The sequence below is a fragment of the Saccopteryx leptura genome, chromosome 5 (assembly GCF_036850995.1).
Source record: "Saccopteryx leptura isolate mSacLep1 chromosome 5, mSacLep1_pri_phased_curated, whole genome shotgun sequence".
NCBI lineage: Eukaryota > Metazoa > Chordata > Mammalia > Chiroptera > Emballonuridae > Saccopteryx > Saccopteryx leptura.
The window spans coordinates 143527840-143554888 of record NC_089507.1 but is presented as its reverse complement, the minus strand read 5'-3'; the positions used below and the strand labels follow the sequence as shown (position 1 = coordinate 143554888).

At 42.7% G+C, this 27049-nt stretch overlaps 1 protein-coding gene across 4 annotated transcripts in view; it reads left to right on the top strand.

The window, feature by feature from the left end:
• Window positions 1–26460, top strand: part of NCAPG2 (non-SMC condensin II complex subunit G2) — a 60456-nt gene extending 33996 nt beyond the window's left edge. For 3 of the 4 annotated variants that reach the window (XM_066385688.1, XM_066385687.1, XM_066385689.1), the window contains 15 exons: window positions 1450–1672; window positions 1893–1996; window positions 4490–4663; window positions 5991–6061; window positions 7050–7203; window positions 7302–7475; window positions 8163–8279; window positions 8365–8505; window positions 9608–9707; window positions 13722–13909; window positions 15201–15341; window positions 19996–20099; window positions 21052–21152; window positions 22225–22324; window positions 26116–26460. In XM_066385688.1, coding sequence (XP_066241785.1) covers window positions 1450–1672; window positions 1893–1996; window positions 4490–4663; window positions 5991–6061; window positions 7050–7203; window positions 7302–7475; window positions 8163–8279; window positions 8365–8505; window positions 9608–9707; window positions 13722–13909; window positions 15201–15341; window positions 19996–20099; window positions 21052–21152; window positions 22225–22324; window positions 26116–26167 — 1944 coding nt within the window. In that variant the 3' untranslated portion in view covers window positions 26168–26460. The remainder of the gene's footprint in view (window positions 1–1449; window positions 1673–1892; window positions 1997–4489; window positions 4664–5990; window positions 6062–7049; window positions 7204–7301; window positions 7476–8162; window positions 8280–8364; window positions 8506–9607; window positions 9708–13721; window positions 13910–15200; window positions 15342–19995; window positions 20100–21051; window positions 21153–22224; window positions 22325–26115) is intronic. The other variant, XM_066385690.1, reaches the window with a different exon arrangement.
• The last annotated feature ends 589 nt before the right edge of the window (window positions 26461–27049 follow it).

Genomic DNA, 27049 nt, shown 5'->3' with positions numbered 1-27049 from the left:
CTAGAGTGAGGCAGAGAATACAGAGTGTTTTTGAAAATTCTGAAAAGGGAGTGATCATTAGAGCCAGGTCCTTACAAAACGGACATATCAGTGATAGCATCCCCAGTATGCAGATGGGAAACTGCTCCAAGTGTAAATGTTTGCACAGTACTACCAGCTGATAAGTGTCAGAGATAGGGTTTAACCATTTCACCATTAAAATCTATTTTCTATTTATTATTCTGTGATAGTTCCCTCTTGTCTTGAATTTCTTGCTACAAGTTGGGCACTTCTCTGTGTTGTAGTGGAATTTTTTTTTTTTTACAGAGACAGTCAGAGAAGAGGGATAGACAGGGACAGACAGACAGGAACGGAGAGAGATGAGAAGCATCAATCATTAGTTTTTTGTTGCTCATTGCGACACCTTAGTTGTTCATGGATTGCCTTCTCATATGTGCCTTGACCGCAGGCCTTCAGCAGACTGAGTAATCCCTTGCTTGAGCCAGTGAACTTGGGTCCAAGCTGGTGAGCTTTGCTCAAACCAGATGAGCCCGCACTCAAGCTGGAGCCTTCAGGGTCTCGAACCTGGGTCCTCTGCATCCTATTCCGACGTTCTATCCACTGCGCCACTGCCTGGTCAGGCTGATTAGTGGAAAATTTTAATGCTTATGTACAGAGGACAGTAGGTCACTTCTGATCTCTGCAGTTACTTGGCAGGCAGCAGCTGGTAGAGAGCAATGCTGGAGGAGGCCAAAGTGGCCCCCTGGGCAAGGTAGTGCTGAGGTGAGAGGGGGTGCCATGTGAGAGGGGCCTCCACAGACCCATGTCAAAGGTCGGGGAGCCCTGGGTGTGTCTCTGAGGTAGGAAATGGAGTGTCCACTTAAGCTTTTTATGTCAAAACTATTGTAAAATTTTTAATTCAGTTTTTACATTAATGGGCCAAAAAGTTACGGTGTTTTAGGAAATTTAAAAATGATTATATTGATAATCACAGCTATTATTTGGTGCTAATTAATTATGATGAACCTCTGGCACCTTACACATCAGTGCTTTTTAAATATGTATTTATCAATTGACTTTCTCCCAAGAAGTGTCAGATTCTATAGTCATTTGAAATGAATTTTTATTTTTTAAGATTATACAGCTCAATTAAGAAAAATTTTAATTACACTTGACTTATAGTATTATAGTAGTTCAGAGGTACAGCATAGTGGTTAGACATTCATATAACTCACAAAGTGCTCACCCTGATAAGTCTAGTACCACCTGGCACCATGCATAGTCATTACAACATTATTGACTATATTCCCTGTACTTTACATCCCCTATATTATTTTGAAATTGCCAAATGAATTTTCTTGAATATAAAAGTTCATTTTTGATTATGCTATGGAGACTTTGCTTAAAATATTTTTAAGATTACAGGAACAATTGATGGATTCCTTCTGTGCATACATGCTTTCTACACAGTTTTGGAAAATCTGCCCGATGGAGCAGATTTTGGTTCATCTGGAATCAGATTCCCGACCTGTGTGTCGGCGCCTGGTTAGCCTCGTCTTTAACTCTTTCCTGCCTGTGAATCAGCCGGAGGAAGTGTGGTGTGAGCGCTGTGTCACGCTACTCCAGATGAATCATGCCGCTGCCAGGAGGTTCTACCAGTACGCCTACGAGCACACTGCATGCACCAACATAGGTACTGAACTCTGCACCTCTCAGTTGTGTGTTCTGCATGAGGCGTCTATGGCTCCTAGTGCATGTGCTTAGTGTTGGTCATTTTAAAGCTTCATGCTTTAATGCATTGCTTAATGGTTTCCTTTTAATAACACTTGTAATTATTTGGGATTATGATTTTATTTTTAAAAGGTAATTTTGTGGAAGAAACATGTAAATTATTGATTATCTTAACATTTTAGCAAAGCTGATTCATGTGATTCGCCACTGCTTAAATGCCTGCATCCAGAAGGAAATGCGAGAGTACCAGGAGGATGATGAGGAGAGAGAGAAGGAGAACGTGAGTGTAAGTAGGACACATGACCATTAGCCGTAGCCCCAGGCTGTGATGTGGGTGTCAGTGCCCATGTCAGTCTATCCCAAAAGATCCCACAGTGGTTAGAGTTAAGGGATCTAAGACCGAAAGCCTTCTAACCACTTACTCCTTTACCAAGTTACCCTCCAAGACCAAACTTTGTTTTTCGCTAATTAAACTCAAGTCTTTCCTGTGAGTTCTTCATAAATTTGTTTCTTTGTCCAAAAAGTATAAAAGCCACCTGCTTTGTCATTTGAGAGACTCATTTGTGCACACGTATTGTGTTTCTCCTCTTAGTTACCTGGTTTTAGATCAATTTATTATTAGTCCAGCCTTAAGAACTCAAGAAAGAAAGTGTGGGAATTCTCCCCATCCTTAACATTAGAAATGTTTTTTTTTCTGTTTATTTCTCTAGTGTTGACATTTCAGGTAATTATTTTGGAGGCTCATAAATAATGTTTTTAAAAGAATTGTTGTGTATCCTTTGTATTTCATTGTGGAGTTTGGATAGGATTTAATACAAAGAAATTTATTGGTAACACCCTGTCCCAAATTTTTTTTGCCTTAAGCTTTTCTGTGTATTTTAATATTACCCAGGGGTGACATACCTGGATTGGATTCTAGACATTACTGTCTTTTAGTTTGATGGTGGTGGAGCTCTTACCCACTGCCATGATACTCTACTAGAAACATCTTGGGGTTGAATTTCTAGGACTGAGTTTTAATTAAAATTCTCTTTAAGAAAGTATTTTATCAAAAGTAATTTACCAGCCTGACCAGGTGGTGGCACAGTGGATAGAGCGTCAGCCTGGGACGCTGAGGACCCAGATTTGAAACCCCGAGGTCATCTGCTTGAGCATGGGCTCACTAGCTTGAGCACAGGTTCACTGGCTTGATCAAGAGGTCACTGGCTTGGCTGGAGTGCTCCTGGTAAAGGCACATATGAGAAAGCAATCAATGAACAACTAAGGTGCTACAACTATGAGTTGATGCTTCTTATCTCTCTCCCCTCCTGTCTGTCTGTCTCGCTCTTGCTCGCTAAAAAGAAAAAAAGTAATTTATCAAAGGGGTTTTTTTGGCTGCTATTTCAGAATCCAAAGTGACCAGTCAGTTCATAAGAAGAGAATGTTTAAGGCTTGGACACACTACTTATGAGCACTGTCTTAAGCTTGTAATTAAATTCGTGTGTTCATGTACATCAAAGTAAAGTCTAGAGGTAGTTTGTGGTGTACTGGCCTTGAGAAGAAAAGCACCAAACACAGTTTACACTCTTGTTGAAACACAGTCCTGCATTTTGGCCCCAAATGAGCGCTGGCATTGATCCTTCCTCCCTAGTTCCTGCCCTGTGCCACCACCTCTGACAGAGGCTGACAGGGCTGTGACACAGGCTCAGGGCTCAAGTATGGCTTTGCCTGTTCATTAGCACATTTTTGTAAGAAATGGTTGCTGCTATGCTAAACTCAGAGCAGTAAAAATTTTTTTTTCTCTGAAGCGAGAAGGGGGGAGGCAGAGAGACAGACTCCTGCATATGCTGGACCAGGAGTCACCTGGCATGGCCACCAGGGAACAATGCTCTGCCCATCTGGGGCATTTCTCAGTTGCAACCCGAGCCATTCTAGTACCTGAGGTGGAGGCCATGGAGCTGTCTTCAGAGCCCAGGCCAACTTTGCTCCAGTGGAGCCTTGGATGGGAGAATGGAAGAGAGAAATAGAGAGAAAGGAGAGAGGGAAGGGTGGATAAGCAGATGGACACTTCTCCTGTGTACCCAGCCGGAAATCGAACCCAGGACTTCCACACACCGGGCCGTGGCTCTACCACTGAACCAACTGGCTAGGGCCAAGGCAGACTTTTTACTAATGTGTTTTGTCCGTAGATGATGGCAATAGTTTATGCATTTTGATTTTTAGAGGATTTTTAATTCATGTAAATTATTTATTGAAGGGACATTAGGGTCCCTGGCCGGTTGGCTCAGTGGATAGAATGTGCAGCTGTCCTGGATTCGATCCTTGATCAGGGTACACATGAGAAGTGATTGTCTGTTTCTCTCCCTTCCCTCTCCCATTCTCTCTCTCTTCTCCTCTCACAGCCAGTGACTTGATTGGTTTGAGCATCAGTCTTGGTCACTGAGGATAGCCTGGTTGGTCCGAGTGTTAGCCTCAGATCAGCCCCAGAATGGGGTTTCCGAGTGGATCCTGGTCGGGGTACATGAGGGAGTCTGTCTATCTCCCCTCCCCTCACTTTAAAAAAAAAAGAAGAAAGAAGGTATATAGGGTTAATTCAGAATGTATCATTTCTTGGTTGGGCTTAAAAACAGCTTTACTGCTTCGAGAGTCTCAAATACAGAATAAACTCCTGACATGAAAACAGACTTGATATTCTTTACATTTCTGCATTGGGTCTAGAATTCTGAGAAGTGCTTTTAAAGGTAATGTCATTTTAATTGTTACGATTTGATCTTTCACAGTAAAATTATTTGTATCTTAGGTTCTGGATAAAACCTTGTCAGTTAGCGATGTTGCATCCATGGCAGGTTTGTTAGAGATCATCGTGATTCTCTGGAAGAGCATTCACAAGAGTTTGGAGAAAAACAAAGAGGCCAGACTCTACACTATTGACAAGTTTGCCTCTGTGCTCCCTGAGTACCTCAGAGTATTTCAGGTAAGATTGCACACTTGTCAACAGATGTATTGAGATGACATTGGAGCAGAATTAGAAGTGCCCAACATGTCACCTCATTCTGGCATCTTGTCCATAAAAGGAGGGGCTGAGCCAGCTATTACCTGGTTTAGAGGTTGATGTCTCGCCCTTCTTGAGGGTGGAGGTCACGTGCCTTTTAGCTTCACATCCCCAGCACCCAGGGAAATGTCAAGGCTCAATACTTGGTTTTTCTGTCTCTGATGGTCTGTGACACTATGTGAGAATCCAGTTTGCTTTGCTGGGAATTGAGAAAAAAAGAGTTTGTGAACATTAAGATACAGTAGCACCTAAACTTTGGGCAGGTTTTTTTTTTGTTTTGTTTTTTACAGAGAGAGAGGGATAGATAGGGACAGACAGACAGGAATGGAGACAGATGAGAAGCATCAATCATCAGTTTTTCGTTGAGACACCTTATTTGTTCATTGATTGCTTTCTCATATGTGCCTTGACCATGGGGCTATAGCAGACTGAGTAACCATTGCTCAAGCCAGCGACTTTGGGTCCAAGCTGGTGAGCTTTTGCTCAAACCAGATGAGCCCGTGCTCAAGCTGGCGACCTTGGGGTCTCGAACCTGGGTCTCCGCATACCATTCTGACGCTCTATCCACTGCGCCACCGCCTGGTCAGGCCTTTGGGCAGTTTTTGACATTTGACGCCACACTATAGCAGTAGATTTCTGAAGTATTCCAGTGTGTCTGTTCCTGGGGCAAGAAGGGACTACAAGTGTAATAACTTCTGTGTGGATGAAGGAAGTCTTCTTATTTCTTGACTTTTTATTTTTACTTCTGAAGGAAGTTCATAGTTCAAAAATAAATGAAAATAAGACTAATAGTTTAAAATGCAAATTATTCCCAATTATAAAGAAAACATGGTCTAAATGAGGAAAGATCATAGGTTTTAGGAATCAACTTCTCTTGAAAAATGTACTCTCAGCTCTTCTACAGCTCCTTATGTGAGTTGTGTTTCTGTGATTGACAACATGCCTCTGAGCTGCGTTCTGCCTCTGAAATGCAAACTGTCCTGTCCATGAAAGTAAATACTCTGTTGTCAAAGTTACTAGTATATTTAAAAGCCAAATAATTACATTGGACTGAGAAGCCAGTATTATCTCAATCTCATGTGATAAACACAGATGCCCATTAGATATTAAGTTTTCCCATTGAATATGGCCAGGGTTACTTACTGTAGCTCCTGCTGGACCACCTTAAAATTTGAAGTTAGATGGGGGAGGCTTTCAGAACGTGATAGTGTTTAAATACCCTTTTCTGTCTTCCTTTTTATGGCTTTAGGATGATCGCTGCAAGATCCCTTTATTTATGCTGATGTCCTTCATGCCACCTTCTGCTGTTCCTGCGTTCAGGTACTCTGTTCAGGACAGCAGTGAAGTGGGAGCCCTGCGTGATTGTGCTTAGTTATCACTGACACTCAGCAGGCTATCAACTTTAGCTTGAAGTTCTTGGCTGCTGCTTCCTGCACACCTCCCTCTCTTTTGCTGTGCAGGGGCTAGCAGGGTGCAGTTTCCTGAGGGCTCTGGAGTTGCCCAGGAGTCAGGTGGAGGCAGCATGAGCTAGAGCTTTCTAAGCCTTAAGTCAGGTTGTCAAGCTTGACATGCTGAGTTGCTAGAGCTGAGCTGTTCTCCAGCATGGTGTGTTGGCCAGCATGGCTGTCACACTTGGACCACAGCTGCTGTGAGTGCAGAATGCACATGGACTCGGAGACTTGGTGTAAAAAAAAAATGTAGCACATCTCATCAGTAGTTTCGTTTATTGATTACATCTGAAAATGATATTGTGGGTAGATTGGATTAAATAAGATACGTTACTGAAATTAATTTTATCTCTTTTTTTTAAATGTGGTGACCAAAAAAATTTGAAATGACGTAGGGGCCTGTTTTTGTGGCTTGCATTATGTTTTTTATTTGGCAGTGTTTCTCTAGAGTATTGGTTATTAGCTTAGTAAAAATTACTTATTTTTATTTATATTTATGGTAAAATTAATGTTTTGATGCTAAAGAAAAATTATTGCCCCCAAATTACGAATCTTTGCTCTGGAGTCTGGCAGATAACACGAAATGGAAAGCGGGGTTTATGTGACTTTTATTATTGATGACTTAACACTTAGATCTGTGCTGCATTAACGTTCATGTTCCTAAAGCTGATTTTAAATTCAATATTTTGTATTGGAACTTAGCCTGTGGTGTGGAGACAGTGTATTTCTTCCTGCAAGGAGAATGTCCTATTGGTAGGAAGGGCTAGTGTGCCCTCAGCTCTTAGCTTCTTTGTCTTCCTCACCTTTTAGAAAAGCAAGAAAACGCTATTGAAGTGTCTTTTTATATTTGACATTTTCAGCTGCAGTGTGATTTCCACATTAAGAAACCAAGAGGAAGGAGCTGTGGACAGGAGCTTCTGCACTCTGTTAGACTGTCTTTGCTCCTGGGGACAAGTAGGACACATTTTGGAACTCGTCTGTGACTGGCTGCCAGAAGAGCCATGCCAAAGAAAGGTGTGCTGGCATCACGTTTCTCTAAATCTGCTAGGTAGGGTGACTGTCAGATACCTTTCTGGGACACGTGTGTCAGTTTGTTGCTCTTCTTCTCTCAGACTAACTCTGCATCTAAGCGGAAGGTGCGAATCCATGACCCACGGCCCGTGAAGCCCGACTTGGCATTAGTTTACATAGAGTATTTGCTGACCCATCCGAAGAACCAAGAGTCCCTGCTCTCTGCTCCCCAGAAGAAACTGAATCACCTTTTGAAAGCACTTGAAACATCAAAGGTAACTTTGTGCAGAACAGGTATAGACACTATGGGAATCAGCGACATCATGTAAGGTCTAAAATTTTTATATTTATCCTGAAAATTTTTCCAGCTAGAAAGGAATAGAAAGCTATCTTGTCCCTTCCCTCAGTTGGCAGACAAGAACACAAACTCAGGTGACTAACTGGTGTAGAAAGTAGGGCTGCCTATGAGTTCAAGGAAAAGGAGGGGAGTGTACCCTGGCACCAGTGGTGTTGCCTCCTGTGACATCCTGGAGGGGTGTCTCTCCCTCTGCATTGCTACCAGACAGGGCACTGCTCCTGTTAGGTGTGCGGTCAGGGAGTCCCGGCTGGAGGCCCACCCTGCCCTGTGGATAGAGAATGGTTCCTGGGAAACTACCTTTCTGTCTCTTTTCTGTGTTGTTTGCTGTGTCTTGCCAGGGCTGTCTTTACTCTTCACTGAGGGCAGGTCAGAATTGATTCCAGGGGCAAAGGTTTTACATGCTTATCACTTAGTGGGGAGAATCTGCAGAGGGCAGAGGAAGGAAAGCTTTGCTGTTATGGAATCACCTCAGCTGCTTGGGCCACTTCTCCTAGTGGAGCTGGGTGTCAGGTGTTTCCCCCTGTCCTTGCCATTCATCCTGGCCACACACACTGTGTGGGCAACTTGTCAGTGGGCACGTGGCCGCAGGTGTTTTCTTTTACAGGTCGATCTGGAATTAATTCTGCAGTTGCCTGGTGGGAAAGCTGAGTTCTTTAGTGAAGCAGCTGCCCTGCGAGCCTTCAACCTGCACTGTCGGCTGAGCGTCCATCTTCAGTACAAGGTGCGTCCGTCTCACCTGGTGCCAGAGCAAAAAGCATGTCACCAAGGCCGTTCTGTTGCTAAGTTGTCTCTCTGTTGTTGGACAGTTCTGTTCAGAAGGAGAAGTTTACCTGTCCATTTTGGAAGACACCGGGTTTTGGTTGGAAAGCAAAGTTTTATCTTTTATTCAAGATAAAGAGGAAGACTATCTGAAGCGCCGTAGGGTTGTTTATCAGCAGATTATCCAGGTTAGAATTCTTAACACAAAGATCTTCTTCAGGCGGGGTTTGTCAATTGCTTCAAGACTTTATTTTATGTTTCAGAGTTGTAATTTTAGACAGTAATGCTGCTCTTCTTAATACTTACAGTGCCATTTGAGTATCTAGAGCAGGGGTCTCAAACTCAACTCAGCATGTGGGCCGCAGAGCAAGATCACAGCCGTTCGGCGGGCCGCACTAGGTCTACAAAAGGCAACTGTTACGCAACACTTTTCTCACTGCAGTTGAAAACAAAAAAAAATCAGTACAACAAGCACAATTGTACATGCAGTTTACTCAGTGTCACAAAACGACCAGAAACTGTAGTTCGCATCACAACTGCTGTTAACTAAGCTAATATCTAGCTAGGATGCTAGAGAAATGAAAAATACAAGTAGGCCCCTAGGCTTACTTAATTTTATCCAAAATATTTTGAACTTCGTGGATTAGTCTGCGGGCTGCACAAAATTGTTCGGCGGGCCGCGAGTTTGAGACCCCTGATCTAGAGTTTATTCTTTTAAAAGCATAAACTGCATAGTTTTAATGTAATTTTACACATTGCATGTGATAGGTGTTCAGTAATGTTTCTGGAATGACATAAAATGAATTAGTGTGTTTTTTTTTTAAGAGTGAGAGAGAGGGACAGACAGGAAGGGAGAGAGATGAGAAGCATCAGTTCATAGTTGCGGCACCTCAGTTGTTCATTGATTGCTTTTTTATATGTGCCCTGATCAGGGGGCTCCAGCTGAGCCAGTGACCTTTGGGCTCAAGCTAGTGACCCTTCACTCAAACCAGATGAGCCCACGCTCAAGCTGGCAACCTCAGCGTTTCGAATCTGGGTCCTCAGCATCCCAGGCAGACACTCTAGCCACTATGCCACCACCTGGTCAGGCTGTAATTAGGTTTCTTTTGGAAACAAAATAATTGATATCTATCTTTATGAAAATTTCTTTACAAAGCATCTTTGTAAATATCTGCTTTGAGCTAACTAGTAGTCCATCAGCTTTTAGAAACTTTACAGGCTAGATTTATTACCTCTTTTCTTTCTCTGTTCTTTGTGGGTGAGTCACATCTGCATATCTGTCTCTTACAGACCTACCTTGCTGTGGGCAAAGATGTTGTTATGGTCGGCCTGGCCACTTGCAAGTTTCAGATACAGCTTTTGCATTGGAGTCTTAGAATCATGCACACAGGTATGCATCATAACTTACAGGACTGGTTAGGACAATTAACAGTCTAAACCAGTCCCCCTTTCTCTCCCTCACTATGCTGGTTATGACTCTCGCTTTAAAATGGCAGGCATATAACGCAAACTAACTTATACCAAGAAAGGAGTTTATAGGTTGATGCAGTCAGGAAGTTCTAAAGTATTACTAACATGAGATGTTAGAAAGTTTAGAGTTTGTGATGAGGCCTGGGGGAAGGTCTCCTCTCTGTATTTGTTGATTGTCGGTTGACTGTATCATGTGTGGGCTCATGTACTTGCCACCATGCCATCTCTTCCTCCTTGCGCTCATAAAGCAAAGATCACAAAAGAGTGCTTGTTGTCTGTCTGGCCACATAGGGCTGTGAGTCAGGTTAATGCCCCTCAGGACCACTGGGAGATTGTCATTACCCCAAGGACAAGGTCACCCCTGGGAACTAATATCCTGGTGCCAGACTGGCTGAGCACTCAGAACTAAGTGAAGTGTGTTCAGTGAGTGAGTGAAAGACCAGCTGCCTGAATCCCAGCCATTGATGGTCTGACTTATCCATCTGGGGTTCCCAGGGCCGCATTCTCGCAGCCCTGTCACTTGATGGCAGGAGTGGAGCTCTAGTTACAGTCAGGTTCAGAAGAGTGCTGCTGTGACCCCCCGATCCCCACCCTGCTGGGTAGCCAAGTCCTGTGTGGAACTGGCTCTGCATTGTTCTCACTGTGCATCCTGATGCTGCACTTGCTTCCTTCTGAGGTCTGCAGAAACTTGAGTTTGGTTGCCTAAGTTTCTTTAGGCCTAGATATTTGCTAGAAGAGATTGAAAATGAGATCATTATGTAGCAAATTCAACATTGTGTTTTGATTTAGATTCACTGAGTCTGTAGCTCAGTTGACATCAGCCGTGTGCAGTCTTGTTCCTGTTACGCAGTCCTGGAGGGTCTTTCTACCCGTCCTGCAGGGTCTTTGTCTTCGTGCCTCTACTGCGGAGATTGGCACTTGGACTGCCATGGCCATCCTTAAGTCAACCTGTAACTAAAGATTATACATTATTTGTTTAAAATATCCACAGTTAAAGACTAAATATTAAATAGAACAAGTATTATTGGTTTTAATTTGTGAAAACAGCCTTTTAAACTTAAGTGTAATCACTAAAACACTAAAAATGATTTGCATTTTTTAAAATTGATTTTTGAGGAGGAGAGAGTAAGAAGCATCAACTTGTAGTTGCTTCACTTTAGTTGTTCATTGATTACTTCTTGTATGTGTCTTGACAGGGGGTGGGGTGCTCAAGCCAGCTACTTTTGGGCTCAAGCTGGCAATGTCAGGGTTTTGAACCTGGGACCTCAACATTCCAGGTCGACACTGTCCACTGTACGAACAATGATGAGGCAATTTGTATTTTTTTAAACTTCATTTTTCACTTAGGAATTATTTTCCCCAAAGACTAAATCTATTGTTTGTATTTATAAAATATTCCTTTCTGAGGAGCTAACTAGAATTTTAGATCTTGACCGTTGCCAGTTTCATCACAAAGAGGTAACAGAGGTATCTCTTCCCCCGCAGGTAAGCTATTGACGTGACCTTGAACCAAACTGAAATGATTTGTATTTGTACAAAGGTTTGTGTATATCAGGATTTCTCAGGAAAGAATCAACTATATGGTCATTCTGAATAGTTCAGCGAGATAGATCTAACATTTGCTCTTCACTGAACTAATAAAACATTTTAATTAAAAAACCAGACACCCATGTAGTACTAATAATTAAGCATGGCTCTCTCTAGGCTAAAGTGCGTATTCCAGAAGAGATATCCTTATATACACATAACCCATACTTACACATAACCTGAGCTTACAGAATTGCAGGACTTTCTGCTATAACACAATATATGTGTTTCAAAAACAATATGCACACTGCAAAGTCAGGCACCGACGGTGATGGGCCATGGGAAGCGACTTGGGATGCCTGTTTGATGGACTGTATAACAGCACCAAGGAACAACAGTCCTTGCAAAAGTAGCACAGGTGCTTTTAAAGGAAGGTTACTTTTCTAATAGAAGTTAGAGCAAATACCTGTATAGGACTTTGTCTTAAATGGAACGGTAAAGGCAGATTGATGGCAACCGTGGCCCCTGCGTGGAGCTGGCAGAGGAGCGCACACCCAGCTGAGCTGGAGGACCAGCTGTGCCTGAGCTCTTCACCCCTGGGAACCGAGGAGCCAGTGCTCAGTGTCAGACTGATGGATGCCCTGCCTAGCAGTTTGCCTGAGAGCCAATTTGCTCCAGAGAAGCAGAAACGTTGTCTTCTGTTTTCCGCAGTTGTGAATTCTGACATTTCTCAGGAATCTGTCATAAGTTACTACACCATACATTTTTTAACTGCCAGTCTGCAGACTAGTGCTAGTCCACCAGAAATTTTGTGTGAGTCCGCGAAAGAGTTAACTAGCCTGACATTTGAGGATTGTAGACCCAGTGATCTTTGTCGAATTTGCTTATACTCAGAGTGATTTCTACCTTAGTGGTCCCTGAAATAATTCTCCTATTTTCACTCGTCCCCAGGTGTGTAAAGGTTGAAAACCACTGGTCTATATGCATTTGATTCTAAGACACATTCTGCTTGAATATAATGAAATCAGTTTGAATTAAAATTTTCAGATTTTTGTCAGTAATTGAAGGTACAAGTTAAGTTTGTGGTTGTCCCCCATGCCTGCGATAGCTATAAGGATAAATCCTCCTATTTTCAGGGTCTTGTAATCTCGCACATTGCCGCCTCTAAGCTGTTTATACTTTATTTCAAGGGCTCAGTGTTCCCTTCCTGCCTGTTCTATTGAAATGACTTACATATGTGGAAAGTGTGTGTCCTTTGCCTTCTTTTAAATAAAAGAGATTAATTTCTTTAAAGTTCCTACTATGTTTTCAAAGATTTTAGAAACTTTGTTGATTTTGGTAGTGCCAGAGACTTCTTGAAGGGTAAACATGACTGGAACACAACTGTCTATTTTATTTACTTTAGCAGCTAAACTTGGGTTTGAGGTTAGCTTATCTGTCTCAAGTAGAGCTTACAATATCTAAAACAGAGGTGAATTCTAGGTCTGTAGGCTGAGTTGTAGGATTAAGTTCACGCATGCAGAACATTTTACCAAAACAGTGCCATGAAGGTGATGATTTGGAAGAGAGACAACCAATGCACTACAGAGTTAGAAATTTAAACAGAGGTGGCTGGTGAGATTGTTAAGTCATTCTTTGAAAGCTCTTGGGCTATCATCTCAGCTTTGTGCAATAGAGCTGGTATTGGTATTGATTTAATGTCACTATTACGTGAGAAAACATATTCTCTAATCTGGGTATCCAAGGAACCACACCATTCACATGTACAGAGAGCATGGTTTTCAGTGCCTCAGTTAAAGACACTATTATTGGCCCTGGCTGGTTGGCTCGTGGTAGAGCATTGGCCTGGCGTGCAGGAGTCCCAGGTTCGAATCCCGGCCAGGGCACACAGAAGAAGCGCCCATCTGCTTCTCCACCCCTCCCCCTCTCCTTCTTCTCTGTCTATCTCTTCCCCTCCTGCAGCCGAGGCTCCATTGAAGCAAAGCTGGCCTGGGCACTGAGGATGGCTTCATGGCCTCCACCTCAGGTGCTAGAATGGCTCTGGTCGCAACAGAGCAACGCCCCAGATGGGCAGAGCATCGCCCCCTGGTGGGCATGCCAGGTGGATCCTGTTCGGGCACATGCGGGAGTCTGTCTGACTGCCTCCCTGTTTCCAACTTCAGAAAAATACAAAAAAAATAAATAAATTAAAAAAAAAAAAGACGCTATTATTGAAGGTATTAGTTTTTATATTTAAAGGAACAAGTTGTATTTATGTTAAAATTTAGATTAATCTGCTCAACTTGCTATTGGCTTACCAGTAATAACTTCTATAAAGTTACTATAATACACGTTTTAAGTGAAAATGTATAGTAATTTCTACTAAATTATGTGATTAGATAACTGATTTTTCCTATTTTCTTTCTAGTGAAGGGATCCTTTTATGTTTCATTACTTCTTGGCATTCTGAAAGAGGTAACTGGAAGTTCCTCAAAGCAGAAAATAGATTCAGACGAAGAAGTTGCAATGCTGTTTGGTATGGTCCAGAAAGTTTTTCAGAAAATGTTGGAGTGTATGGCCTGGAATTTTAAGAAACAACCGGAAGAAGGCCTGCGGGTACTCATCTCTTCACAGGATGGGGTCGTTAGACATCAGATGAACAAACTCAGCTGACGGACTGGGGTGCATGAAGTGTGTCTGCTTACATACAGGCTGGTAGTACACTTGCTTGTGTCTTTGGGCTTTTGCGTTAGGTACAGTGCAGTGCAGGAGATAATTGGTAGCTCCATCCTTCAGGTGTGCTTGCTAACCTTCATAGCGTGGCACACACTGGTGTGTGAGATGGTAATATCTATTCCTGGGTGAGAGGTGAGGGTGGGCCTGGAGCCTGGGATTGACTGTCACCCTTGGGACAGGTGTTCATACATTGAGGTCCCAGGCCAGCAGGGAGAGCTCACTTACCAAACAGTATAGTAGGTAAAGAACTAATCGCAATAGGCTACTGAGTACTCAGTTGCTATTTCACAGAATTTTGCAGATAAAATATATTTTGAGAATGCTAATTTTGATTATCTGTAGATGACAAGACTTTCCCTGATGAAATGCTAATTTCCATCTTAGCTTAACCGTGACCCTCCCTCCACATACTAAGCTCCTTGGGTTGGATGTTGAGGCACAGAGCTGACAGGATCCATGCTTCCCTTTGCGGATTGGATGTTAAGTGACCCAGGTGCCAGATTTGCTTTACTCCTAGAATCATGTCATCGGAGGGGGCCATTGTTTTTCTAACTAATGATTAAAACCACGATTGAGCTATATTTTAATGAAGATTTTAAAAATGCTTGTATATGGGAGGATGTTTATGAAATGTTGAAAACTTTCAGTTTTATTCTGTTTGGGGCTGATAGGGTAATTGAAGGTTGGTGGCCTTATTTTCCTTAGCCTAGTTTATATTTGAGTTAATTGGAGATGTTTCTGTTTTTGATGAGTGGGTTCGAGTGTCTGGTCTGTTTATATGATGTACTTTCGTATTCACCAAGTCTTACCATCGTCAGAGTAGCTTCGTCAGAATGTGTAGCTGATGTCTGCTTTCACTGTCAATGATGCTTCTTCACCTTTTCTCTTTTTCCTTCTTTCTTTATTGATCCTTTTGTTCATGGAGGGTTTTTTTCTCATTTGGGGAAACAATGTTGGGCAGGTAATAGTGAGTGTGCTTCTGCCCTATCTGTCATCTTCCGGCCGGAAGACGTGGTGCTAAAAGATTTTGAGTCTATAGCAGGAAGGAGAGGTGGGTGTGATAAAGGGCAGACAGAACGAGTGACTCCTGCAGCTGGGGGAGGACGCAGGAATGCTCACTGTGAAGTGACTTTTTACTGACCACTGCAACTGCTGCTGTGCTTTCTCGTAGCTCCTGTACTCTGTCCAGACCCCTCTGCATGAGTTTATAATGGCAGTGCAGTCTTGGCATGAGGACACACCCGTTCACCATGGTGTGCTTTCTACTCTGTTGGCGGCCTCTGTTGTTGAGATAAGTCACCAACTGCGAAAGGTGAAGTCTATGATCCCGAAACTTCTGTTTTTCTTGTTGACTATCTCAGGTGTTCTTTCCTGCCATCAGTGTATCTTATGTTTTAACAGGTATTTTTAAGAACTCACAGTTTAGTGGGGGGTGGGGGGGGTCTGCTTCTCCAGCTGCTGAAACTCACAGTAGCCTGATTTTAGAGTCATGTGACTATGGGAAATAGGTGAAGAATGTTATTCTTTCTTTTTTTTTATTATTTTTTTATTTTTTTATTTTTTTTATTATTTTTATTTATTTTATTTTTTTATTTTTTTTAAGAATGTTATTCTTGATTAAACCAAACTAGCCCTTCCTTTGTGGACATTTCTGGCTATATTTTAGAATTTAAGTGAGTTGATATATTTCTTAAGATTCTTCTCTGCTAATGAGGTGAAAGTAATGGTTGGTGTGAGCTCACCTGACATGGCTCACCTGACTCCTATACACATTGTTGGAATCGTGAGGTCGTGCCTGCATTGCCGTGGCATACGTCTGACTTTTTTTTTTTTTTTGTATTTTTCTTAAGTTGGAAACGGGAGGCAGTCAGACAGACTCCCACATGTGCCTGACCGGGATCCACCCGGCATGCCCACCAGGGGGCGATGCTCTGCCCATCTGGGGCATCGCTCTGCCGCAATCAGAGCCATTCTAGCGCCTGAGGCAGAGTCTACAGAGCCATCCTCAGTGCCCGGGCAAACTTTGCTCCAATGGAGCCTTGGCTGCGGGAGGGGAAGAGAGAGACAGAGAGGAAGGAGAGGAGGGAGGGATGTGGAGAAGCAGATGGGCGCTTCTCCTGTGTGCCCTGGCTGGGAATCGAACCCAGACTCCTGCACGCCAGGCCGACGCTCTACCACTGAGCCAACCAGCCAGGGCTAATTTTTTTTTTTTTTTTTTTTTTTTTTTCCCTGAAGCTGGAAACGGGGAGAGACAGTCAGACAGACTCCCGCATGCACCCGACCGGGATCCACCCGGCACGCCCACCAGGAGCAATGCTCTGCCCACCAGGGGGCGATGCTCTGCCCCTCCGGGGCGTCGCTCTGCCGCAACCAGAGCCACTCTAGCGCCTGGAGCAGAGGCCAAGGAGCCATTCCCATTGCCCGGGCCATCTTTGCTCCAATGGAGCCTCGGCTGCGGGAGGGGAAGAGAGAGACAGAGAGGAAGGATGGGGGGGGGGTGGAGAAGCAAATGGGCGCTTCTCCTATGTGCCCTGGCTGGGAATCGAACCCGGGTTCCCCGCATGCCAGGCCGACGCTCTTACTGCTGAGCCTACCGGCCAGGGCCAATTTTTTTTTTTTTTATGAAGATTTTATTTACTCATTATAGAGAGGGGAGAGAGAGAGAGAGAGAGAGAGAGAGAGAGAAGGGGGAAGGAGCAGAAAGCATCAACTCCTATATGTGCCTTGACCAGGCAAGCCCAGGGTTTTGAACTGGCAACCTCAGCATTTCCAGGTTGATGCTTTATCCACTGCGCCACCACAGGTCAGTCGTCTGACTTCTTTCCTAAGCACAGGAAATATGAGCTCTCATCGTAGCTTGAACAGATATTCCTACTCCAGAAAACTGGCTACTTTTCTCTCAACAGCCTGTTTTGTGATTAGCCCACATGCTGAAAGATCAATATAATCAGGGTCATAATTTAACTCAAAACAAAAAGTACTGTTTTTCCACATGAACTCCGTGGTGTATTGAGGGAGGGCCTGAAACAGGGATTGTCTCAGCAAGAGAAGATAGAATCTGACTGGGAATATCACTGAAGTATATAAATGTAGATACATGTTATAGAAACTTTGTATTGTAAGAAAAATTAACTAAATTTTAAAACATTAATAGAATTTAAGACCCTCCTTAAAAGTTGAAGGGAGGTTTTTTGTTTTTTTTGTTGTTGTTGTTGTTTTGTATTTTTCTGAAGCTGGAAACGGGGAGGCAGTCAGACAGACTCCCGCATGCGCCCGACCGGGATCCACCCGGCACTCCCACCAGGGGGCGATGCTCTGCCCATCTTGAGGCGTCACTCTGCCACAATCAGAGCCATTCTAGCGCCTGAGGCAGAGGCTACAGAGCCATCCCCAGCGCCTGGGCCAACTTTGCTCCAGTGGAGCCTTGGCTGCAGGAGGGGAAGAGAGAGACAGAGAGGAAGGAGAGGAGGGAGGGGTGGAGAGGCAGATGGGCGCTTCTCCTATGTGCCCTGGCCGGGAATCGAACCCGGGACTCCCGCACGCCAGGCCGACGCTCTACCACTGAGCCCACCAGCCAGGGCCTGGAGGTTTTTGGTTTAACAAAATTACTGCCTGACCGGGCGGTGGTGCAGTGGATAGAGTGTTGGACTAGGATGCGAGGACCCAGGTTCGAAACCTTTAGGTTGCAGGCTTGAGCACAGGTTCATTGGTTTGAGCAGAGGCTTACCAGCTTGAATGAGAGGTCGCTGGCTTGAGCAAGGGGTCACTCACTCTGCTGTAGCCCCCCGGGTCAAGGCACATATGAGAAAGCAATCATTGAATAACCAAGGAGCTGCAACAAAAAAATTGATGCTTCTTATCTCTGTCCCTTCCTGCCTGTCTGTTCCTATCTGTCCTCTCTGACTCTTGCTGTCTCTGTCAAAAAAATAATTACTAGATTATATATAGAAAAAAAGCTAGAACTTATTCCTTCAGCTAATTGTTAGCTTCCTAAATAGCTAACAATGATAAATTGGTAAATAGCCTGTGAGCCAAACCTGTTTCCCCTCTGCTTTTGTAAATAAAGTTTTTTTGGAAAACAACCACCCTATTTTACATATTTTCTGTGGCTGCTTTTGCTACAAGGCAGAGGTGAGTAGGTGCAAAGATCGTTTTGTTCACAAAACTGAAAGTATTTTCTATTTGCCTATTTAGAAAAGTTTGTGGACCTCTGACCTGTGTTCTCAGTGCAAGTCAGCACTGTGGATTTTTCTCTCCATGTACCTGGGAGCTTTTTTATGAGGTGCATGCACCCTAGGGCTCATGTCTGTTTGAGGGATTCTTTTCTGTCTGTGCAACGCGGCCATCACGCAGTCTACTTGCTTTGGTTCTTTTCATTCTGCAGAACAGACTCCACATGTGGGTCTTTTTTTTCTATCCAGTTTTATAATCTTATAATCTCTGCCTTTAAGTTGGGGTGCTAAATTCATTAATTTTAATGGAGTTATTGCTCTACTTGTGTTTAAGTTGACCATTTTGATATTTGTTTTTTGTAGTCCCCCTACTTTTCCTCCTTTCCTGCTATTTTTCGATGAATCAGTATTTCTACTATTCTCTCTTCTGTGTTGACTTTACATTATCGTTAGCGTAATTTTTCGTGGTTTCTCTAGATTTTAGTGTACTAGTTTAGCTCATCAGTCTCCCTGCAGAGGGTGCTGCTTCTGCACCTACTCAGTGTTCTCTAGTCTGCACTGGTCATACCTGTAGTTCACATGTGCTCCCAATTTCCAGACATTTTTATGTTAACCAGTCAGGAGTCATTTGTTTCACTGTATCAGAAATGCATTTACAACATTTAAGATGTAGGGCACTTAATGAGAATAGTGCTATTTCATATGTACTCATTGACTTTAATGTCTGTACCAGTCCCCGCAGAGAAACATGGAAGGTTTACTTATCAGGAGTGCTGTCTGGTCATGCCTGGGTGAAATTCCCTAAGGCAGCCACAGAATAGGCAGAAGATAGTGGTGAGCAACAATAGGATGGGTGGGCATGTTCACTCCAGAACCCTTCGGGCAGAGGTCCCAGCAGGGCCCCTTTGTGGGTCCAGACCATTGGCCATGTCTGCACCATTTTCATTTTTACAGCTGGGGAAGGAGGTGAGGGTGGAGGACAGGGAATACTGCTCAGGCAGCGCACCGGGTGCCCCTACAACTAGGAATTTTCCAGTCTAAAATGTCAATTTTGAAATGGCAAAAACTGGATCTAGACTAACAAGAACATGAGTTAAATTTGCTTAGCCTAAAACAATATTTACAGAGGATGTGATATCATATTAAAGGTTATCTGACAAAAGGCTTGTTGAGTGGCATTTTCCTTTGCTCATACTAAATATCATACATAACCTGTAAACATAAGAATAGATTGATCAGAGTTATTGTAGAACTTTTAACATTTAAAATAATTCTTTTGAGTTTCTGGAAAGCCTTTCTCATTTGTTAAAACCCAAAACAGAGTAAAAAAAAGTTGTAAGTGGCCCTGGCCGGTTGGCTCAGTGGTAGAGCGTCGGCCTGGCGTGCAGAAGTCCCGGGTTCAATTCCCGGCCAGGGCACACAGGAGAAGTGCCCATCTGCTTCTCCACCCCTCCCCCTCTCCTTCCTCTCTGTCTCTCTCTTCCCCTCCCGCAGCCGAGGCTCCATTGGAGCAAAGATGGCCCGAGCGCTGGAGATAGCTCCTTGGCCTCTGACCCAGGCGCTAGGGTGGCTCTGGTCTCGGCAGAGCGATGCCCCGGAGGGGCAGAGCATCGCCCCCTGGTGGGCAGAGCGTCGCCCCCTGGTGGGCGTGCCGGGTGGATCCCCGTCGTGCGCATGCAGGAGTCTGTCTGACTGTCTCTCCCTGTTTCTAGCTTCTGAAAAATACAAAAAAAAAAAAAAAAGTTGTAAGTTTCAGTCTCATTGATAAATTTCTGATTGGAAACTTTTTTTTAGATTTCTGATGTAGAAGACCTTGCACCTCCAGAGTGTCTTTCAGACCTGCCCCCGTTTTCAAGGTGTTTAATAGGAATAATCATAAAATCTCCGAATGTGGTGAGGTAATCATTTCTATTGTCCTAATATTCTTATTGTGGCTGCAAGCACTCCGTAGATTTTGCTCTATTCCTTTTACTCTCAGAATTTCTCACAGATGCGTTTTTTCCTGTGACAAAACCATTTCACAGAATTTTCTCTCATCAGTGATTAAAAATATTTACATTGTACTATATCTTATGAGGTAAAATATCTACTTTATACTTATGATATTTGTATTAATACTTAAATATTTACATTATACAGTATATTTATATAGTATATTTATACAATGTATACTTTTACATTGTAAATATTATATTTAATATTAACATACTTATAGAGCCTTTATCGGGTTGTATAAGTATATATGAAGTAGAATTTCTTTAAATTTCTATAAAATATATTCACCTAGATAGTTTCTGTTTATGCTTATCATAACTAAAATTTAATTAGAGGGAAACATTTAAAATGTTCACGTAGTAAAATACTTGTTACTGTATGTACTCCTAGAACTTGACTAGGTCAGACACCAGTGTGACTTTGATTTGGCACACAGCTCTTACACACTTCTCCAGTCCATATGGCCTTCGTCTAAAACCCTGGGCTTATTGCACATACGGGGCTGATGGATTAAAGAAAGATTGGTTTTGTAGATGCCTAATATCTGTGGAACTTTAATAGCAGATAAATTCAATGGAAAGTTTAAAAAGCATTGTTTTCAGCAGCTGTGAATTGCCTTTCACTGACATACCAACTTTTTGTTGTGTGTATTGTGGGCATATAGTTGCTTCCTTCATTGTACCAGAAGGTCCCATTCTGATTTGAATGTCTCACCAGTGTGATTTGGCATACTTACAGTAAAATGTATAGGAACTAGAATTCACAGTGGTTGAAGAGTCTTATCTATATTTGTCTTTCTGTAAAGTATTAGGTTGTATACTATTGAGTAATTTCAGATGTTTCTTTTTTTTGCAGGTCATTTTTAGATGAGTTAAAGGCATGTGTTACTTCTGATGATATTGAAGGAATTGTGTGTCTCACTGCTATTATGCACATTATTTTGGTTATTAATAAAGGTTGGTTAAATCTCTCTTATATTGTCTCATTATTTCTCTTACACTATTATGGAACATCTGGGAACTCAACTCCTGTGTTCGATGATCCCCTGCTGACACTTGTCTGCTTGACTCCCTCTACACAGCTGAACCTGCACTGGCTGGTAACCTGCGAGCCTACGCTTCTTAATACAGTTCCTGTTCCCACCCCTTTTCCCCACTAGACCCATTACACAGCTCTCCTGTGCCTCAGAATTGAATTTCTATGGATTTATCATGTATTACTTATGTTTAAAAATCTGAATATATGGTTGAGAATGATGGTATGTTTTGGTGTTAATATTTAATATATCTGCTGATTTTATGCCTTAACCTTGACTTTTGTGGATATCCCAGTCAGTTGAAATATCAGTAGTACTGGAAAAATACCTGGAGATGCCTATAAAATGCTCTCCTCAGACAGTAGAGTAGTGTCCTACAGATGGATTACCGTTAGTTTTTTGTTTTTGTTCAGTTTTAATAATACTGAATTTATTTGCTAAAATAATATGTTTTACATAGAGCCTACTCCTATTGAAACAAGCTTTCCCCATAAGCCTGAATGCATATACATCTGCAGTTTTATGATAATACTTTGTAATTGGTTTGTCCCAACTCAGGCATCAGAAAAGACTCCCCTAAGGGACTGTGCCATGTTGAAATCTGCAGGACGAAGGGACCTCCACATGGAGGGTGTGAAAATGGAGGTTGGGTTGCTAATGAGCACCTAGTACTTAATAGGTACTTAAATATTTGCCAAATAGGTTGTGACTCTTAAATGTGGTGCTTGCCATTCTGATGGAGGCCCAGGTGAGCATGCACTCTCTGATGGACAGGCTCATGGGTCACGTTCATCAGAGCTCTGACTCAGAGTTATGAGGAGCTTTATCCATGTTTGATCCTCACTTCCTTGTCCATGGTCAATAAATGGATTAGCTCTAAAGGAATGGTGTAGAGGCTCAAACCTATTGAAACTGTGCCTGCATCAATGCCAAAGATGTTTGCCTTGGGTAGTTGTGTTAAAATCTTTCTTCTGTCTTTAATACACTTACAGCTAAACATAAAAGTTCAAAAGTGAAAGATGTTGCAGCCACTGTTCACAGAAAGCTGAAGATGTTCATGGAGATTACTTTGGAAGAGGACAGCATGGAAAGGTAAAGCACTGGTTATACCTCAGGTGTGATTATCTGAAAAGAACTAGTTGGTCTTGAAATGTATTTTATATCACATCCTCACTTTGGCTACTTACAGCCAGGTAGTTAGGAAACTGAGGGTCGTAAGGATTGAAACATTTTGTTGGCAAAACATCTTGACCATATGTTTAATTTACTTCTATGTCTTCAAAAACAGAACTTTCTTTTTTTTGTTGTTTTTGTTTTAAGTGAGAGGAGAGTAAGATAGACAAACTCCCACATGTGCCTGGACTAGGATTCCCCCCCCCCCCCCCCCGCGCAACTCCCGTCTTGGGCGGATGCTCAAACCAGCCGAGCTATCCTCAGCACCTGAGGCTGACACTCAGACCAACTGAGCTATCCTTAGTGCGTGCCAAGAGTTTAATTTATCTGAGGTTTGCCACTGTCCCTTTCACCTTTAAAATTCTGTGCTTCATTTTGTCTTTTAATAATTCTTACTTCTTTGGTCTACATAGTGTATTCAGCCCTTTCCCAAGGTACTAGGAGTGTGAATAAATATAAAATATAGCTGAATGTTTTTAGTCTGAAGCCCTTAGGATAGTCAAAAGATAGACAGCTTGATTCAAACCCCAAATCTGCTCTTATCAGTGGTTTGGGCAAGTTGTCCTCGAGTACCTTGCTTATGAAAGGATCAGGTAGGTGCAATGCCCAGGGGCCCCTGTGTGCTGGCTCAATGCTCGGTGTAGAGTTAACAATAAATAATCATGTCTTTGTTAATCTAGAGTTAGGTCAGCTTGATTGGCTGTTTGCTTTAGAGCTAATGCGCACTTTTGCCAAGGTAACCTATGTTTTTCTCAAGTATTTTTAAGTCATGCTCACTTAAGGAGACAATAATTTTGAGTAATTAAAAAATAAGTTTAAGATCCTGGGTGTTGGTGACTCAATGTGCCCTGTGCCCCTATCTCAGTTCTTGGGTGTGATAGAAGGTCTTTTCCTCTCTCTGGCCACCAGGGAGCTTACTTTCCCTTGCGACTGTCCTGGTCTCTCTAGCCACTAAAGAGCTGACCCCAGGTGGACGATGTCTTCTATCACTGAGGCTGGGGGACCTGCAGAGCTTTAGAAGTGTTGTGAGTGTTCTGGTGTTTCTTTAGGGTGCAGAGGCCCTGCTTGCTGCTGTGTTGGCAGTTTCTACAAGCCTTGTGCCTCTCACTGCCACTCTGCTTCCACCTACGTGTGCATGGGGCACAGACAAGAATAACCACTCATGCTAGGGTGGCCCAGCAGTTAGAGAGAAATTATCAGAACTATTAATAAAGGAATAGTGGAAGCCAGACAATTGATAGAGTCTTTAAAGAAGAAATCACTTGTAGCCCCAAAAGTATGATCTAGAACTAAACCCCTTGAATAAAAATGTCACTGCTGCACAGAGGAGATGTCACTGTTGAGAACTAAATTCTAGATTGTCTGAGGGATCAAGTCAGAGGAATATCAGAACAGATACTGATGAAGAGAAATTATGGGGACAATATAGATCAGGAAAATAGACCTGAAATAGGCAGTAACTTTGATAGAAGAAAATTTCCCAAAGTTGAAGAAATGTGTAATTTTATTTAAAATTTTTTTATTGATTTTAGAGAGGAAGGAAGGAGAGAGAGAAATGTTGATTTGTTTATTTCACTTATTTATACATTCATTCATTGGTTGGCTCTTGTATGGGGATCAAACCTGCAACCTTGGTGTATCGTGGATGACACTTGAACCAGTTGAGCTACCCCCCAGCCAGGGCAAAATGTGTGATTTTAAATATTGAATGGGGTTGATAGGGGAAATATCAGACCTAAGTTAGTCAATAAAGTTCTTGAATTCCAGGGATTCCTAGAAAAAACTTTAAAAATATTTCTAGGTTTGTGCTGTCACTACATTGGCTGCTCGTCAGTTGTGGAAACTGAGAACAGGAAATATGGGTCTGAACTGAGCTGTGGCCAAAGCATTGAGTACAGACCAGGTTCTAGAGATAGTGTGGAAAAAGATAGTAAAATTTGTCAGCAGTATTTTTATACTAATTACAGGTTGGTATATTGGTCTAAATAAAAATAGTAAAATGAATTTCACTTGATTCTTTTGATTTCTTTTAATGTAGCTACTAGAAAATTCAGTTATACATGTGCTTGTTTGATAGGAGATAAGACTGGGCTGTGTGGTGGGTCGTCTCTATGGGGAGAAGACTCAGGGTGTGCTTGCTGAGGAGGCCTTATTTAGGATAAAGATTGGTATTTGTATCTAGGTAGTAATTGAAAGGTTAGCTGGTCCAGTTACCCCTGAGGGGAGTGCTGGGGACCCTTACAGAGTTATCGGATGATAAGAAGGGCAGGAGTAGGGTGGATCTAATAAGTATCTAAATATAGCGGTCCCTCGTCTATGGTGGGGATTAGTTTCCAGATCCCTGCCCCTGCATGACAGGAAAAATCTATGAAGTAGCGACCTTCTATTTATTTTATTTATATCTATTTTAAGGCTTTATAGCCTGACCAGGCGGTGGCACAGTGGATAGAGCGTCAGACTGGGATGCAGAGGACCTGGGTTCAAGACCCTGAGGTTGCCAGCTTGAGCGCAGGCTCATCTGGTTTGAACAAAGCTCACTAGCTTGGACCCAAGGTCGCTGGCTCGAGCAAGGGGTTACAATAAGAGGTCTGCTGAAGGCCCACAGTCAAGGCATATATGAGAAAGCAATCAATGAACAACTAAGGTGTCGCAACGAAAAACTAATGATTGATGCTTCTCATCTCTCTCGCCGTTCCTGTCTGTCCCTATCTATCCCTCTCTCTGACTCACTCCCTGTCTCTGTAAAAAATAAAACAATAAATAAAAAGGCTTTATAAACCCTCCCCACACTGTTATTAACCTTTCCCACACTTATTTTACCACAATAATAATTAAAATAATAAATATATAAAAATGCCTATATACTGCAAAATCCCATGATATAGCAAAAAATATGCAATACACAATTAGAAATATATAATTTAAAAATCCACAAAATGGCAAGGGACTGTATATGTATTTAAATCTAATACATATAGAGTATAAGAGGCAGATGACAGTGGCCTGTGTGAGCTATCCAGTGAGGGCTCTTGACATAGAGTACACCCCTGCAAGTGAGTTAGGATCAAGTCCTAGAAAGGAAAACTCAGTGGGCTCAGCACACACCTGACTTGAGGAGCAGGCAGGGAAGGGGTGTGTCACCTGGGGGGACAGGTATGCAGTGGAAAGTATGGCATGTCTGAAGGTCTCAGGTGATGGAGCCAGTGGGTGAGTGTCATGGTAATAGAGCATCCTCCTGCTCATGTTCCTGTGTCTGAAGGAAAAGCTCACAATGTGAGTGCTGGAGAAGGAAGTACACACGTCATGGTTGAGTCAGTGGTGTACCCAAGTCAGGATTTGGGAGCCTCATGAACAAGAGCACTGCCGAGTAAGAAACCCCACCTGCAGAACCCATGGCCAGTGAGCACGTCCTGTTGAGTAGCAGTGTTTCACTTGTGCAGAGGTTTCCTTGAGGACCTCTGAGCTGCTGGCTGTGGTGACAGTGATGATTGCTCTGTTTACTGAGGGCTGCTGTGTATCCATTAAGACAATGTGGTAGCCTCTTTCTACAATTACAGACAGGGACCAATTAGACTGACTGATTGTTTCAGCTTTTTTTTTTTTTAGTGTATTCAGTTGTAAACCATTTTTAGATTTAGTCTGTGAAAATGTACATTTGGATAATTTGGTCACTTATTTCTGTAGCTAATTCTTTCTTTCCTTGTTTTCAGATTTCTCTATGAAGCATCATCAAGAACATTGGGAGCATTTTTGAATTCTTAAAAGTAGGGAAAGGGGAATTGCAGAAAATGAAATAGATGTTTATTTTTCTACTGTTTTTAATATTAATCATATAATAGAGAAGGGGTGGGATTTATTTGGGGAAGGCATGAGTAGGGCACTTAAAGATTCTTAAATGTTTGCCCGGTGCCTACAAAATCATGTTCAGTGTGAAGGACTCCAGAAACCCATGGTGCAAAGAAAAAAGAAAAAACACCTTTCCAGAAAACCTGGTTATTTTAAAAATGATATTATATATATATAATATTGCTTGCAAACTGTAATAAAGCAATGACAACACGTATCTCTATACTTTAAAAATACTAGTCTTTAAGTTCTTCCCACTTAGGGACATGGGTTGAATTCTGGGGAAGCCCACCTTCTACCGGAGTAGAGGGTGCTGCACTGGGGCCATGCCATGCAAGGGGAGGAAGCCTTGCTGCTCCCTCCCTGTGGCTGAGATGGGCCCTGTGGCTGTAAATGTGAGCCATTCAATCTGCCTGAAGTACCATTATTTTATCATTTATTGCTGGGAACTATCACAGTGCCCACAGACGGCTGGGTCCCTTCTTCCTGGCTGCGTCTTCCGTGACCCAGTTGTACTCAATAGGGTTACCAGGAAGTGTCCACGTTTATTCCTGATCCCTGTTGACTGCTGGTCCGAAATTGTGGCTAGCAGCACCTTGGAGCCTAGGAGGCCACCTAGTGACAGGAGAAGTGAGTTCCTCACTCATGTTCATTCTGCCCTCAGCCCCCAAGCAAAAGAGTAAAGAAATGCTTAGTTTTCCAGGCCTCTGTTTCTCTAAGAAATGTAGAAATGGACTGCTCACTGCATTGATGATCTTTAGGGCCAGACTTGACCCGGGGACACCTGAGAAATGAGGT